General features: G+C 38.8%; 1 protein-coding gene across 1 annotated transcript in view; it reads right to left on the bottom strand.

The window, feature by feature from the left end:
* Positions 1 to 17,085, bottom strand: part of TPH2 (tryptophan hydroxylase 2) — a 134,281-nt gene that overhangs the window by 110,319 nt on the left and 6,877 nt on the right. Inside the window, exons 3-5 of the mRNA XM_043967865.1 lie at positions 13,438 to 13,621; positions 13,240 to 13,340; positions 4,138 to 4,205 (exon numbers count right to left, since the gene is read on the bottom strand). Of these exons, the coding sequence (XP_043823800.1) occupies positions 4,138 to 4,205; positions 13,240 to 13,340; positions 13,438 to 13,621 (353 nt within the window). The remainder of the gene's footprint in view (positions 1 to 4,137; positions 4,206 to 13,239; positions 13,341 to 13,437; positions 13,622 to 17,085) is intronic.

The raw sequence follows: 17,085 nt of genomic DNA, 5'->3' as shown, positions 1-17,085 counted from the left end.
TTCAGGAAATTAAATTCTACAACCTAGATTTTTTTGGATACTTAAAAACTCATATTCATTATCTTCTACCTCTACAATCTGATTTTGATATCTCTTAATGATCCAGAGGTGACCAGGATTCTCAAAATCTATATCCATGAAGTACAATCTGGACAGGTCTTAAACTAAGCTAGAAAAACTTTGAGAATGGGCCCAGAGATGGACAGTTTATGCCTGTCATCCAAGGACAAGGCTGGTTCCCTTCAGAGATGCTCATCAACAGAAAGTTGACGACAGCTTAAAATCTTACTTTTGGTCACAGCAACTCATAAAGAGTCTCTGCTAAGGCATGGAGGCACTATGATGGTGGAGGAAATAACCACACAGATTAAATCAGGATACTTAAAGTACTCAAGACTAGTATTTTTCTCATTGCCTCTTTATAGAATTTAATCCCATTCCTAGATACTCTTCACTAGAAAGAAAACTTTTTTTTGTTTACATGGCATCATTATGGGGATTTGCTTCCCAATGAGTATATCATTGTATAGCATTTTGCTTATAAAGTTATACTAAAAAGAACCCGGCTTCACTTCTCCTTTACAAATTTCAACCATGGAGATTGAAGGTGGAAGTAAGCTGGACCATGGGCAGCTAGGTGGTACAGTGGACAGAGCGCTGGCCCTGATGTTGGGAGGATCTGAGTTCAAATCTCACCTCAGACACTTACTAGCTGTGTGACCCTGGGCAAATCACTTAACCCCAATTGCCTTAAACATCTGGGACCATCTATAGTGGTCCTGACATTATCTTTCCACTGGACCCAGATGGTTCTGGAAGAGAGAGTGAGGTTGGTGACTTTGCATAGCCCTCCATTATTTAAATTCAATTCAGTACAAGTCATGACATCACCTTGATGTCATGGTCCTCTTTGAGAATGAAGAACCAACAACAAGAAGTACCTCTTACATTCTAGTTCTTTGGTTTCTTTTCCTTTTCTTTTAATTATCTCACCAGGACCAAGAAGTTTGTTTTGTTAGCAACTATTTGCTGTGTGTAGAGCAGCTGTGTGGCCCAGTGAGTGAAGGACAGACAAGAAGAATCATGATAGAGAAAGAATATAGGATGGCTAGAAGAATGAGGTCATTACAATAGCTGAAAAAATTCATGATCCAACGGACAACTTTCATGGAATCATAAACAGAAAACTAGATGGGACGTTAGAAGTCACTAAGAAAGACCCTCAAATTATATAGATGAGAAAAATTGAAGTTTAAAGAGATTAAATAGCTTCCCTTTGGTCACACAGCTAGGAAATATGAGAGGCAAGCTTGGAATCAAAGTCTCACTGACTCAAAGTCCATAATTCTATCCAAGATGATGCTACCCTTGTTAGAACTGCTGGTATGGAAAATTAATGGAGGAGGTAAAGGGGAAAAGAGAGTGTTGGACAAGTTGAAGTTGTTGATAGACAAAGAGCTAGGTTAAGACTCTTGGGTGGGAGTCTTAACTGGGACGTTAATCCACTGTTAGTGGAAGTGCGAACTAATCCAAGCCATTCTGGAGAGCAATTAGGAATTATGCCCAAAGGTCTACAAAATTGTGTATACCCTTTGACCCAGTAATACCACAACTTGGTTTACATCACAAAGACATCCAAAAAAAGAGAAAAAGACTTATTTGTACAAAAAAATTATAGGAGCTTGTGAGATTTAAAATTGGATATTAGATCATAAATCTCCCCTACTTAACTTTTCCCTAATTTATCTCCCAGACTAGTAAATGGAAGAAGCTTCTGGTTTTCTAGATAAAGCCTTTATTGTATGGTAGTCACAAGGTGATGTTGATTAGAAGGATAGGAAAATAGAAATACAATACAAATTGTCTTAAGTCTAGGCTTAGTCTATATTCCTTATAAAAACTCACCAAACCGAAAAGGCCACCTTTGGAGAGAGGGAGACCGTCTGTGCCGCGCCGTCAGGAGTCCCGCCAAGCAGGCAAAAAGCCTACTCCCGTTCTCTCCACCCCGGAAGTCAAAAACCCTGCAGGCAGTCTGACATGCGCAGCAGGCGGACTGTTCATCTCCTCCCCAAAAGGGTGGTCCTTGAAAAACTGGCGTCTTTCAGTTATCCTAACCGACTGTTAAAAACTTTCATATTTTACCATAAGCTCTTTTTGTGGTGACTAAGAATTGGAAATCAAAGGAATGCCCCTAAAAAGGCTAAACAAGCTGTGGTATATTATTGTAATGGAATATTATCATGTTATAAGAAATGACAAGCAGGATTATTTCAGAAAAGCCTGGAAAGACTTGTATGAACTGATGTTCAGTGAAGTGAGCAGAACCAGAACATTGTGCACAGTGACAGTAATATTGTTTGATGAAGAACTATGAATGATTTAACTATTCTTAGCAATACAATGATCTAAGACAATCCTAAAGGACTAATGATGAAGCATACTATCCACCTCCAAAGCAAGAACTGATATTTATTGAACACAGACTAAAGCATGCTATTTTTTACTTTTTCATTTTTTTCTTTTATTTTATACAAAATAACTAATACGGTAATGTTTTTACATAATTGTATATGCATAAACTATATCTGATTATTTTCTACCTCAGGGATAGAGATGGGGAGGGAAGGGAAGGAGGAACAGAATTTGGAACTCAAAACTTTAAATAAAAATATATTTTTTTAATACTCCTCCAACTTCTGTCCAAAATAACCAGTATCTCACATAGAGACAACTATGAAATTCTCAATGGTAACATAAACTTTTCCCTATCATTTAGCCATGTTGCCGTGTTCCTCCTTTCTATCCTTGAAAGAATGAACCCTCACTACATGCATTACAGATTTAGGTGGTGTCTATCACCAGCTAATATAGGTCTTCATGTATCAGATTAGGAAAAGAGCGTTTTTATTGTTCTCTGCACACAAGTAGGAAAGTGTTGGACTTTTATTTAAATTCCAAAACAAACGATTTCCCTCTCTACTATGATTTTTCAGGAAACCTCTCTAAAAGATCTGTACTAGTCACAATTAATATTTGTGACCTTACCACAAATCAAAGAACATCGACTTCATCCCATGTCTGACTCCCTATTTAACATAGAGCAATCTTTTTTAATGTAATAAACATTTTTATTTATAGTTTGGGGTTCCAATTTTTATACCTCCTTCCCTCCCTCCCCTCCCCCCCTCCCTAAGGTGGCAAGCAATCAGGTATGGGTTATACATGTATGAATGCAAATTATTACCATATTTGTCATTTTGTACAAGAAAACTTGATTAAATGAAAAAATGAAAGAAAGTGAAAATAGCATGCTTCAGTCTGTTTCATCAATATCAGTTCTTTCTTTGGAAGTAGATAGTGTGTTTCGTCCATAGTCCTTTGGGATTGTCTTGGATCATTGTATTGTTGAGAATGGTTGTCTTTCACAGCAAAGTGTTCTCTTGGTTCTGCTCACTTCACTATACATCATTTCATACATGAACATAGAGCAATCTTATAGTAGATATGTAGGGGTTCATTTTTTGACACATCCTTGAACTACCCCCACCACCCTAACATTCTTCCTTGCAGGAATTTTTCCCTTGGATTTAAGGTATTAGAAAGTTTGTTTGCTATTCTTTCTGTTTAAATGCACCTTTCTACCATCTTGGCAGGGGGAGGGGGAGGTCAGCAACTTTCCTTTGGAATAATCAGCCCTTCCTTGGAAGGAAGGAAGGGAGTTAGGAGAAAGAGAATAACTAAAACGTCTATGCAAAAGTAGAACCTATTTCCAGATCTGCCCATTCAAACCCTACATTAAGTGCCAGGGGAGGGCAAGAGAATGATGGGGAGTCATGCAGAGGCTTACAAAACACCTTGCCTTGGAGAAACTGGGAACACAATGTTGAATATGTAGCATCTGGCACTTGGCCCATAGCTCTCATTATTTGACAATTACTCCAGGATGTCAAGCATCAGTGTTAGCACTTAGAGCCTCCATGGAGCTGGCCATTGTGTCTAAAGATTCACTTCTTCTTCTAGAAAACTAAAAGCTAAGAGAGCACAGTTCTCATTTAACACAGCATAGTGTATGTGTGTGTGTGTATTTCCTAACTAGCCAGCAACAAAGCCACAAGAAAGAATTATAAGGGTACTTACTATTTATAACTCATGGCCACATCCACAAAATACTTTCTTCTCTGTCGATAGACATTGTCCTTAAATCCCTATAGCAAAGAAAGAGATTCATTTATTTAACAATGTACAAGAAAATTAGCTATAGGAAGACTAAAAGGAAATAGTCAAAGTATTGCATAATAAGTGATCAATTCAAATTTCAACAGTATTTTCCTGGCTACCATTGATTCAGAAAAGGCAAAATTGTACTTCTACTAAAATTTCTGCAATTTGGACTCTGCTCATTTGGAACATGTGTTGAATGAAGCTGACTTCCCCACAATCTATAAAGAATGATTTAACTGAGTAACCAATCATGAGTCTAAGAAGTTGATGATGAAGCCTGCCTCCTGCCTTCTGCCTCCTGGTAGAGATTGATGGAGTAGCATAGATAGATTGGTAGATAGGTAGATTGATGGAGTAGCATAGGTGTCAGACTAGACCTGTAGGGGAATCTTGGGGGTACAATGGATCGAACACTAGCCCTGAAGTTGGGAGAACCTGAGTTCAAATCTCACCTCAGACACTGTGTGACCCTGGGCAATCCACTTAACCCCAATTGCTTTAAACATCCAGGGCCATCTCCAGTCATTCTGATACATATCTTGCTACTGGACCCAGATGGCTCTGAAGGAGAGAATGAGACTGGTGACTTTGCATAGCTCTCCCTCACTTAAATCCAATTCACTGCAAGTCATGACATCACCCTGATATCCTCTTTGAGAATGAAAGACAAATTCCCAAGTCTTTAAAACTGTGCATACCCTTTAACTCAACAATACCATTACTAAGTCTATATCCCAAAGAGATCATAAAAAGGGAAAAGGACCCACATGTACAAAAATATTCATAGCTGCTCTTTTTATGGTAGCAAAGAATTGGAAATTGAGGGGATACCCATCGATTGGGGAATGGCTGAACAAGTTGCAGTATATGAATATAATGGAATATTATTGTGCTGTAAGAAATGATAAACAGATGACTTTCAGAAAAACCTGGAAAGACTCACATGAACTGATGCTGAGTGAAATGAGCAGAACCAAGAGAACATTGTACACAGTATCAACAACATTTTTTGATGATTAACTGTGATAGACTTAACTCTTCTCAGCAATGATCCAAGACAATGCCAAAAAACTTATGATGGAAAATGCTCACCACATTCAGATAAAGAACTATAGAGTCAGATTGCAGACTGAAGCATACTATTTTCACTTTTGTTATTGCTTTTTTGTTCTTGTTCTTGTTTATTCTTGTGGTTTTTCCCTTTTGTCCTGATTAATGTGGAAATGTGTTAAACATAATAGTAATGTATAACCTATATCAAATTGCTTGCTGGCCTCGAGAGGGGAAAGGGAAGGGAGGATGGGAGAAAAAATTGGAACTCAAAAAATATCTTTAAAAGTAATTGAGGGAGCAGCTAGATGGCGCAGTGGATAGAGCACTGGCCCTGGATTCAGGAGTACCTGAGTTCAAATCCAACCTCGGGCACTTAACACTTAACTAGCTGTGTGACCCTGGGCAAGTCACTTAACCCCAATTGCCTCACCAAAAAAACACACACACACGAACACAAAAAGTAATTGAGGGGCAGCTAGGTGGCATAGTGGATAAAGCATTGGCCTTGGATTCAGGAAGACTTGAGTTCAAATCCAGCCTCAGACACTTAACTAGCTGTGTAACCCTGGGCAAGTCACTTAACCCTCATTGCCCTTCAAAAAAAAAAAAAGTAATTGAGAAGGAGATTAGTATCTCAGAGCCACTCTCTGTGCCATGCCTTCTCCCCATGAGAAGTCCAAGGATTTCTCTCTTGGTTTCCCTTCCCTAGCCCCTAAATAAACTATTATCTTATTCTAAAAAAAGTAATTTAGAAAAATTAAAAATAAAATTTTAAAAAAGAATGAAGTACAAACAACAACAACAACAAACTTGATCCTTGCAGAACAAAGGTGGCCTCCAAAACTTCCAAGTGAAGCTCAAACCAGATTAAAATGCCTTTAGGACAGGTTTAACAAAATAAATAAAAATACAACATAGATAATGTTAGTTTGTGGTTTTCTAAATCAATATATGGCCCATGGGGATGCATTTCTATTTGAGTCTGACACCACCCTACTAGTGGAACAGTATGAGACACAGAGACAGACATTTCCAGACGTGGCCAATGTGTTGAAATGTTTTGTTTAATTTGACATATTTTTTAGAAGTGAGAGTTTCTGTTTGGGGAAGGGAGTTAGTGGGTAGTGATTAAGATACAAAAAAAAAAAAGAACACAAAATATTTAAAATATAAAAAAGAAAATAATCTCAGAAGAGAAACTAAACAGGATAATTTTGTTACTCTTGCTAAATTTAACACACTTTTTAAAAAATTATAACAAAAGTTCACAGTTTTATGTACAATTGTCTCCTTTGTTCTTTGTGAATTATACTGTTTGTTTGCTGATTAACCACATAATAAAAAGTACATTCAATTTTTTAAAAAGAGTAGCTAAACTGGGTACATCAATGATGAAAACAAGATTTCAAAAGAGGAAGAATGTTTAAACTCCTTAAAGGGAACTGTTTTCAAGAATCTTTCAAGCTTTGGAAGCTCGATTTACAAATAATTGATGGGCTCATTATAAACTATTTTTATCTCTTCATAAAATAGGTCCCCTGAAGACCTCTTTGGATAATTGTTAGCCTCATTTCAGTTACTTTTGTGTGCTCAAAGGTAATAAGATTTGCTAGTTCTTTTTTTAAAAGTAGTTTTTAAATCACTCATTCCTCAAATTAGTCAAAATGGAGATTTCACTGCATTAAATGATCACTTCTACAGACTCCAAGAATAACTGATATCTTGCATGTCTTTAAGTCTTAGAGAATTTGAAAGCCTCATGCTTTCTAAGCCTCTTCAGTAGGAATGAGAAAGTTTCTGTTTCCATTAAACAGACTGTTTCTGTGAGTGCTTGCAAGAAATAGTCCTTTTTTTAAAAAAAAATCTAAATTTAGGAAATTCACCACCTGCACCTAGAAGGGGTTCTATTAGACTTCTGCAAGAAGAGACTCCTGAGAGGAGGCCCCTCTCCTCTCTGTAACTGTCTTTCTGTTTTCTTTTTCTTTAGATTCTCTCAGCCACTTGCAAATAAGAGAATTGTTTCTTCATGCTATGAGCAAAGCCCAAGCAATTTTTTCCTCTCCTCTACAGCCCAAGCACCTGGAGTGATATGATGGAAGCCTCCACACAACCTGAAAATGCAGCCAAGGTAAGGACTGATGTAAGTCATGTATCTATCTCCTCTGGAGTTGGGGCTAAGTGGAGGGAATAATTTCAAGAGGAAATGAGACAGTGAGAAGATATCTACAAACCAAAACAGACATGGGCTGATTCTGCTGTCAAACCTCACAAATTCACTAGAGAATAGCCAATTGGCCCTGGGGAATTGGTCTCTGAGGCCTGAGATCTTGACAAAATGAATTCGGTAGGAAGGTAGAGGAATATAGACTCCACAGCATCCCTCTTTTGAGAAGGTCACAACAGTGAAAAGGTAGTGTCTTATTCACACGGTGACCACAATAATGTAAAGGCACACAAATGTGAAAGACATTGAAACTCTGGTCAACAGAGAGACCAATCTGATCTTCAGAAGACTGGTGGGGGAGTACATGTCCATCCTCTTACAGATGCCAGATGGGATGCTAGAGATGTGCAACCAGGCATACCTTGTCAGACATGGGCAATGTATGAATTTGTATTGCTTAACTGTACCTCTCTGTAACCAGGGAATGTTGTATAGGGGTAGAGGTGGAAGTCATTGAGAAAGGATAGCAATTTTTTAAGAAGCATAAGGAAAAAGAAAAAAATCAATCTTCAAAGTAGTTCTTAGTAAACTCCCAGAGAAACAATCCAAATAAAGGAAGCAGGGGGTTAAGATTTGGAGATACAAGATTAGACACGTATTTTTGGACAGGGCTAATAATTGGGATTTGTTTTGCTTAATTAGACAAATTTGTTATAAGGGTTTTGTTTTGTTGGAGGTGGTTTTTTTTTTCTCCCAAAGTAGTCGGGGCGGGGGAGAAGAGAAAGAAGGTAAATGTTGGTTCACTGAAATATTTTCATTTTTAAAAATAACAAGCAGAAGTCTCCCCTTCACTACTGGAAAGTCAGAAGTTGTGAGGATTTAAAAACTCATGGATAAAGTGAAGGTGTCTCAGAGGATAAAGCTGAGACCTTCTTTTGGGCCCCCTGGATTTATCAAAGTGACACATATCATGGCAAAAGAAACAGGCTCCTAGCCATGGATTATTCCACATCTGCTCCTCTTCTCTGAGGCATGGCACTATCCTAATGGCATCCCACTTCTGATGCACCTGCATCATCCCAGAGTAGCTGGAAGAATGAATTACTACCATTCCTCATTAACCAAATGTGGTAATTATCCAAAGGCCTCCTGTTAGCTCCAATAATCCAGACTGCCCTGTGTGGCTACATGAGCTAGGTGAAAACTGGGAAGAGAGGACACTGAGCAGATATCTACACTGGCATTTAGAGAGAGAGCATTCGGGGCAACTAGGTGGCACAGTTGATCAAGCACTGGCCCTGGATTCGGGAGGACCTGAGTTCAAATCCAGCCTCAGACACTTGACACTTACTAGCTGTGTGACCCTGGGCAAGTCACTTAACCCTCATTGTATGACAAAGAAGAAAAGAAAGGAAGAAAGAAAGAAAGGAAGGAAGGAAGGAAGGAAGGAAGGAAGGAAGGAAGGAAGGAAGGAAGGAAGGAAGGAAGGAAGGAAGGAAGGAAGGAAGAAGGAAGTAAGGAAAAGGAAAGGAAAGGAAAGGAAAGGAAAGGAAAGGAAAGGAAAGGAAAGGAAAGGAAAGGAAAGGAAAGGAAAGGAAAGGAAAGGAAAGGAAAGGAAAGGAAAGGAAAGGAAAGGAAAGGAAAGGAAAGGAAAGGAAAGGAAAGGAAAGGAAAGGAAAGGAAAGGAAAGGAAAGGAAAGGAAAGGAAAGGAAAGGAAAGGAAAGGAAAGGAAAGGAAAGGAAAGGAAAAATAGAGACAGACTAACCTGGGCTACAGTTGGTCACAGGTCAGTGTTTTGCAGCTGTCGTTCCAAATAGAACACCCAGAATGGACAACAGCCTCTACCTAGTACCCTCAACTGAACATTGATACTATTATTTTATTAAATATTGGCTCAACTATTAAAAATGTTCCAGGAAACATGGGGTAGTAAAAAGAACACAGGATTTGGAGTGAGAGAACCTGTTATCAAATTCCAGCTTAGCTAACTATCATTATAACCTTAGAATAAATTAACCTCTCTGGGACTCAGTTTCCTCAACTAGAAATATGAAGGCATTGGACTAAATAATAATAATAATAATAGCTAACATTTGTATATCCTTTTAGAGTTTGCAAAGCATCATGTGTATGATTATGTTATATATGTAATATAATATGTTAATTATATTTATACTAATAAAGCATATAATTTGATATAAAATCTCATTTTATCTTTCTAAAACCCTTACAAGAAGGTGCTATTATTTCCCTCATTTTATAAATGAAGAAACAGAGGCTAAGAGAGGTTAGGTGACTTGTCTAAGATCATGTAGCTAGTAAGTGCCTGAAGCAGGATTTGAACTCAGATTTTCCTGACCAGAAGTCTAAAGTTCTATCTACAATGAGCCAGAGAGGTTGCACAATGGTTAGAGTGCTGGACCTGAAGTCAGGAAGACTGAATTTCAAATCCAGTTTCAAAGATTTGCTAGCTGCGTGATCCTGGACAAGTTACTTAACTTCTGTCTGACAGCTTCTGTTTCTTTATCTATAAAATAGGGATAATAATAACACCTACCTACAGGGCTGTTGGGAGACTAAAATGAGATAATATGAATAAAAAACCTTTTTTTGTGGTGCAATGAGGGTTAAGTGACTTGCCCAAGGTCACACAGCTAGTAAGTGTCAAGTGTCTGAGATCAAATTTGAACTCAGGTCCTCCTGAACCCATGGCTGGTGCTTCATCCACTGCACCACCTAGCTGTCCAAAACACTTTTTTACAAACCTTAAAGCACTATGAAAATGCTATGATGAGGATGATGGTGGTGGTGGTGGTGAAGATGATGCCACCTCTGATATCTCTTCTAGCTCTAACTCTCTAATCCTCTGATTCTAAACCCTGTCCAATAAGATTTATCTCCCCAAATCTCACATTCTAAGTCTCTCCTATAGCCAGCTAATTCCCTTTTGAGGGCATCAAAGCAAGGTGTCCCAGGGACACCCCCCCCCTCATCTCTGTACCTAGCCCAGGCACAAAAAAAAGCATACAGTATCTTTTCTGTTACTCACTAAATAATAATGCACCAAAATTAAATTTTGCAAAATGAACATTTGGTCTATCTGTAAAATAAATATGTGGTAGAAAAAAAAACCCAACACCAAAACACATGATTGAGGTGGGGAATTGCTAACTACTTGCAATTATTTCTAGTGGTTGCACATCAAATAAGAGAAGGCCTCGTAAGGTGGATATAATTAGGAGTAATGGGATGAAATTAAGCGAAGAGAAATTTAGACTGGATACCAAAATAAAATTTCTTTCACAGCAAGGTCAGTGATGCTATAGTCATTCTGAGGAAATGGCTAACCCCCTGCTATGGGCTGAATAATTTTCAAACTAGCCTAAGAGGAACATTTGGGGATTTAAGGTTGGAAAGAACTCCTTCGATGCCTGAGAGATGGCTGAGGTGATGCAATAGATCACCTGCAGTTCTGGGATTAAGCACCCATACTCTCCAACATGCTTTCCAGTTGTTTTATTAGCAAGTCTTTTCAATACCCTCTGAGGTCCATCAGCATCTTAGTTTCCACTTTTTCTATTTTAAAAAGGGGCAGCTAGGTGTTGTAGTGGATAGAACACTAGACCTGGAATCATGAAGACCTGAGAGTTCAAATCTGGCCTCAGACACTTACTAGTTGTGTAATCCTGGGGAAGTCATTTTGCCCTATTTGCCTCCATTTCTTCATCTGTAAAATGAGCTGAAGAAGGAAACAGCAAACCACTCCAGTATCTTTGCCAAGAAAACCCCAAATGGGGTCACAAAGAGTCATACACGACTGAAATGACTGGACAATAATATTTTTTTAAAAATACAACTTTAGGGGGCAGCGAAGTGGTGCAGTAGATAAAGCACTGGCCTTGGATTCAGGAGGACCTGAGTTCAAATCCAGCCTCAGACATTTTACACTAGCTGTGTGACCCTGGGCAAGTCACTTAACCCTCACTGCCTACCAAAAAACAACAACAACTTTAGACTCACAAAGTGAAAGGACTTACCCAAGATCACCCAGAAAGTTAACAGCCAGTCTTTGCATTACCCTAGGATAGTTACTTTTTATAACAAGAATAATAATTATTATTAATTATTAATAATAATAATAACTAACATTTCTATAGAACCACTGGTTTTAGAGTTGAAAGGGCCCTACGGTAACATATTTGTTTGCAAGGGATCAGAATTAGAACTGGAACATACCTAAAAGGTCACCTGGCCAAGTCTTTCATTTTACCAATTAGTAAATTGAAGCCCCAAGAAATTAATTGACGTACCTGAGATCACACAAGAAATAAGCAAAAGGCAGGATTTGAAGCCTAGTCTAGTGCTATAATCTTTCCAAACCCAGTGCTTTCTGGTACGGCAAGTTTTTGGGTTTTGTTTTGTTTTAGTGAGGCAATTGGGGTTAAGTGACTTGCCCAAGGTCACACAGCTAGTAAGTGTCAAGTGTCTGAGGCCGGATTTGAACTCAGGTACTCCTGACTCCAGGGCTGGTGCTCTATCCATTGCACCACCTAGCTGCCCCTGGTACGGCAAGTTTTAAGATTTTCAAAGCACTTTCCTCATGAAAACCCCATGAGGTAGGTGGGTAGTGCTTTACAAATGAAAAAACTGAGGCTCAGAGAAAGTAAGTGATTTGTTCAGTCATTTCAGCTGTGTCTGATTCTCTGTGACCCCATTTGAGATTTTCTTGACAAAGATACTGGAGCGCTTTGTCATTTCCTTCTCCAGTTCATTTTACAGATGAGGAAACTGAGGCTAACAGGGTTAAATGACTTGCCTAGGGTCACACAGCTAGTAAGTGTCTGAGGCTGGATTTGAACTCAGGAAGATGAGTCTTCCTGACTCCCAGAATCTATCCACTGCACCACCTAGTTACCCCACTTTTTATCTACTTGATACTAAATAACAGGATAGGTTGAGTTTTTCAACTAGTATATCGTAGTTCTAGCCATATTGGCTGATTCCTGGATTAACCTTTATTGTCCCACAAAAACGAACTTTTTTTTTTGGCGCGGAGCAATTGGGGTTAAGTGACTTGCTCAGGGTCACACAGCTAGTAAGTGTTAAGTGTCTGAGGCCGGATTTGAGCTCAGGTACTCCTGAATCCAGGGCCAGTGATCTATCCACTGTGCCCCCTAGCTACCCCAAATTTTTTTAATTAAAAATAAACATGTGCACACAAATATGAAAATGTTATCCCTCTAGACAGGGCTTCTAAATCCTTGGAGTCCATGATTTGGGTGTGGTGTGGTCTTGTGAAGATAGACAGACGGACAGACAGATAGATAATGGATAAATGGATGGACAGACTGATCGATAGCTATATTTCAAAGCAATTTTCTTTGTAATCCTACATGTTTCATTTTATGTATTTAAAAAATATTATTCTAGGGGCAGCTAGGTGGCACAGTGGATAAAACACCAGCCCTGAATTCAGGAGGACCTGAGTTCAAATCCAGCCTCAGACACTTGACTCTCGGCAAGTCACTTAACCCTCATTGCCCCACAAAAACAAACAAACAAACAAACAAAATATTATTCTGAGAAAGATTCCATGGGCTTCAACAGACTGCCAAAGGGGTCTGTGGAACAAAAAAAACCCCACAAACTTAAGACCCCACCAGATCTATCCTAAGGTAAATTGAGACATATTTTAGTCTGAAGAGCTGTTCTCACTTGACATAAATATCAATATAGCAGTACCCCACAACAAAATCCAACAACCTGGAATATTCTCATTGGGATTTTCCCTCTTACTTACTGGGTGATCCGCATCCAGCTCTGAGCCATACATGAGAACTCGGTGAGAACATTTGTCTAATTCAGCAATCTTCCGGGGAAACCACAAGACATCCTCTAGGTCTGTTAGAAACAGAGTGTGAGGTCAAAAACATTAGCTCACTCTTCCTGTGCAATATTGACTAGAGAGTAAAAACAAGAGATGCAAAAGTGGCCTTGCCTTCCTCCTCTGTCCAAATATTCTCTGGTGGGTTCAGTGTCACAATGGTGGTTTGAAATTTCAGCAACTGAATGAGCTCACTAAATTCCTTCTTGCTGCAGTCACAATCCACAAAGATTTCGACCTCAGAACTTCTTCGTCTGGATTTCCTAGACTCGATGTGCACCATGTTCACATGCTTTTCCTATGAAAACATGAGCAAATGGACTTTTGGAGATATCATTTTTCCCTGCTTTTGATCTTTTTGTCATCACCGCCTGGTGGTCAATGGGTTACCTCCCTCCATCAGACACAAAGCTAAGAATAAGCTTATTTTCTTACATAGAGCAAAAATGATTCATGGCTTGCTTCTTTGCTACACTTTTAAAAATGCATTCTTAGCTTTGATTAATGAAGAAAGGAAAAAACTGTATACAAGCTAGCCTACTTGGTTACTCTAAACCACGCTACAGTGTCACTGGTGTCAATGAGATGTCAGAACATCCAACTTAAAATAGCTGAAGAATAAGAGTAGTTGTTTGGCATCACGTAAACCAAACATTTCGTTGTCTAACTGAATCTTCTCACCTTTCAGCCAGTAATTTTGGTGTCATATAAACATCTCACTCAAGGGTTCATTCAAATGAGTTATTTGGCATATTCCTTGGACTGAAAATTCAGGCATCTCTATAGTCCAAATCTGGACCCGACCTCCATGTTGAATTCACCCTCCCACTTCTTCCACACAAATCCTACTTTACTGTCAAACTAGACTACTTACTGTTACTCAAATAATTCTGGAGCTCTCTTGCCTCTGAACCTTGACTCTTGCCATTATCCACTTCCTACAATGGCCTCCCCAGGCCTACCTCTTCCCCCATTCCCACCTCTAGGTATTCTTCTTATCCTTCAAGGCCCAACTTAAACATTACCCCCTTCCTCCTATTTCCCCATCATTCTAGCCAAAAGATCTCTCCTCTTTCCTTCTTTGTACCACACATACTACTCTGCATCCCAGTTACATGCATGTGTGTCTTATCTCTCCTATTGAATTATCAGGACCTTGAGAGTGAGAACTGTGCCCTATACACCTGTATGTTCCCAACACTACCTTGCACAACCCCTTGGTCATATAGTAGGCACTCAAATATTTGCCAAATAAATGAGTGAATGAATATAGAATCGTGCAATTTGAGATTTGGAAGAGCCCTTGAATGCATTTATTCCAAGTTCTTCATATTATAGATTAAGAAATTGGGACCCAGAGAGGTTCTGATCACATAGCTTAAAAGTGTCAGGACGAATACACAGGTCTCTTGACGTTGTGCACTGTGCACTTTCCTCTATACCACTCCAGATGATTGGATTTGGGTTTAACTTTAAAAAAGAAAAAAGCCTAAACTGATTAATAATAATCCTCCATTAAACTCCAACCCCAAGGTAACATTATAAAGTGAAGTTACCTTTGTTCTCAAAGACTATATGTGAGGATTGGTCTGTTGCTAGACCCTAGGTGACAGATAAAACTACATGTTTGACCACCAATCCACCCACCTATGTGCCAGAAAGTTTCTATATATTCAGTAATTGGCTTGGTCAGCTACATTTAGGCAACGAATGCAAGGTTAGCAAATTTTATTCCAATCCAGCTAAACATGGTTAGCAAACTTTCCTAATCACAATGACTCTGTAGTCAATAAGGGGGTTGTACAATCCAGACCACCCATTGATTGACTGTCCCTAAGGTCTCCTTCCCACTCAGTCCCTATGAATCTATTCAGCAACAAGAATCAGTTATAAGGACAGAAATCTGCATCCCATAGTATGCCCATGACACCAGTTGAGTGCCAGTGGGCTGGGGAGCCTCATGTTTGCACAGCTGTGAGCAGCAAAGTGCCTGACTCATGATGCTTGGAGTGGTTACATTTTTTATTGTGTGTCTTCACCCATGATCTCCTCATATATACCAAACAGAGCATGAGCTATGAAAAGTCCTGCCAAGCTAAAAGGGCTTTGAGAAAGGATCCAGTGACAGATAACCCATCCATCATCTGAGAATAAGTGTAGCAACATGTGGAGAGATTCACCACCAGAAGATGCCCCACCAGGTGCCAGGTGATTCATTTGAGGGGCTATAGAAATTCTACTAAGGTGTGAAGAAATTATAATCTATATTAATGGAGATAATACCCAATTGTGTATTCTTAAAATAATATAGAGATTTAGTGTTTTTAAGGTGCTTTCATTATCAATTATATTATTTTATTCTCATAATATTACTGTAATGTAGGAAAGGCATGTATTTTTAATTTTTTTTAATTTATTTATTTACTTATTTATTTTGCAGAGCAATGAAGGTTAAGTGACTTGCCCAGGGTCACACAGCTAGTGAGTGTCAAGTGTCTAAGGCTAGATTTGAACTCAGGTCCTCCTGAATCCAGGGCCAGTGCTTTATCCACTGTGCCACCTAGCTGCCCCCAAGGCATGTACTTTTATTTCCATTTTACAGTTATTGGAACTCAGGGAGTTTAAGTAGCTTCCCCAAAGTTCTACAGCTGATAAAGAGCAAGGGTTAAACTACTGTTATCCCTCCCACATTGTAACTTTCCCCATCATAGTTGACATATATCACAGTTTGGCATAAGAAATTAAATGGGAATTTGGGGGGAGTTTTGCAGAATCTGCAGACAATATGCAAAGGCCAGCAGATGATACAGAAGAAATTTAGAAACTCAGAAATGAATAAAATATATGTATAGTATTGTATAACATCAACATGTTTTATTTTTAACAACACAATAATTCAGACTTCTCTGATATGAAGGGAAAGCCAAATAATTTATGCAAATTTTTCCAGATCCCAGGGGTGCCGTGCTCCTAACCCCCACCAGGCGGAAGGGATAACTGTAGAATTCAGGTCTTATGAATCCTGTCCCAAACCTATCCTGTCCACGCTCACTCAGTGAACTAGTTAAATGCCCATTATGTCCTGAAGGATAGAGTGGACTTGTAAATAACAATTATTTATAAATAATAATTGTTTGTAATAGAAGAATTACTCATTATTTGTTTGATTTGATCAATGTAGCTAGCCAACCTGGTGAATTTATTTTTTCAGATGCTGATGTATATTCTCATAGAATATCAATACAGCAGACTCTTTCTTTGCCCCTTCCCTACCCTTGTTCCCTATCATTCTCTAGGCATGACCTTGGAAATAAGGTCATTTTATTATTGTATCATTAAGCATGTTGTTATAATATTTCCAACATGAAAAACTTCCAAGGTAATTCATCTATCTTCTTACTACCTATTCAAGACCTTATTAGGAATAAGATCCATGTCAATAAGGCATCAATTCATGGAATCCTAGAATCTCAAAGTTAATAGAGGATTTTAAAAGTAAACTCCAACCTCAACACTGTACTGAAGGAATCATATGGAAAAATCATAGGGAAATCAGGAAATCAAGCTATTCAAGGAGTTGCCTGCTCCAGGTTGCTAACCTGTTGTTTACTTTTAACTCAGTCTTTCAGCACCGTCATGACAGATTGAACAATGGTGCAGCTCCAGGATATATACACCAAACCTCCCTATGCCAGATTTGTCTTCCCAAGTGACAGCAAATTTTGTATGAGTTCTACCAGTTGACTGCTTCAACTAGGACAG

The sequence above is a fragment of the Dromiciops gliroides genome, chromosome 5, assembly GCF_019393635.1.
Source record: "Dromiciops gliroides isolate mDroGli1 chromosome 5, mDroGli1.pri, whole genome shotgun sequence".
Taxonomy (NCBI): Eukaryota; Metazoa; Chordata; class Mammalia; order Microbiotheria; family Microbiotheriidae; genus Dromiciops; species Dromiciops gliroides.
Note: the sequence above shows the minus strand (reverse complement) of the source record. Positions and strands in the feature narration are given on the sequence as shown.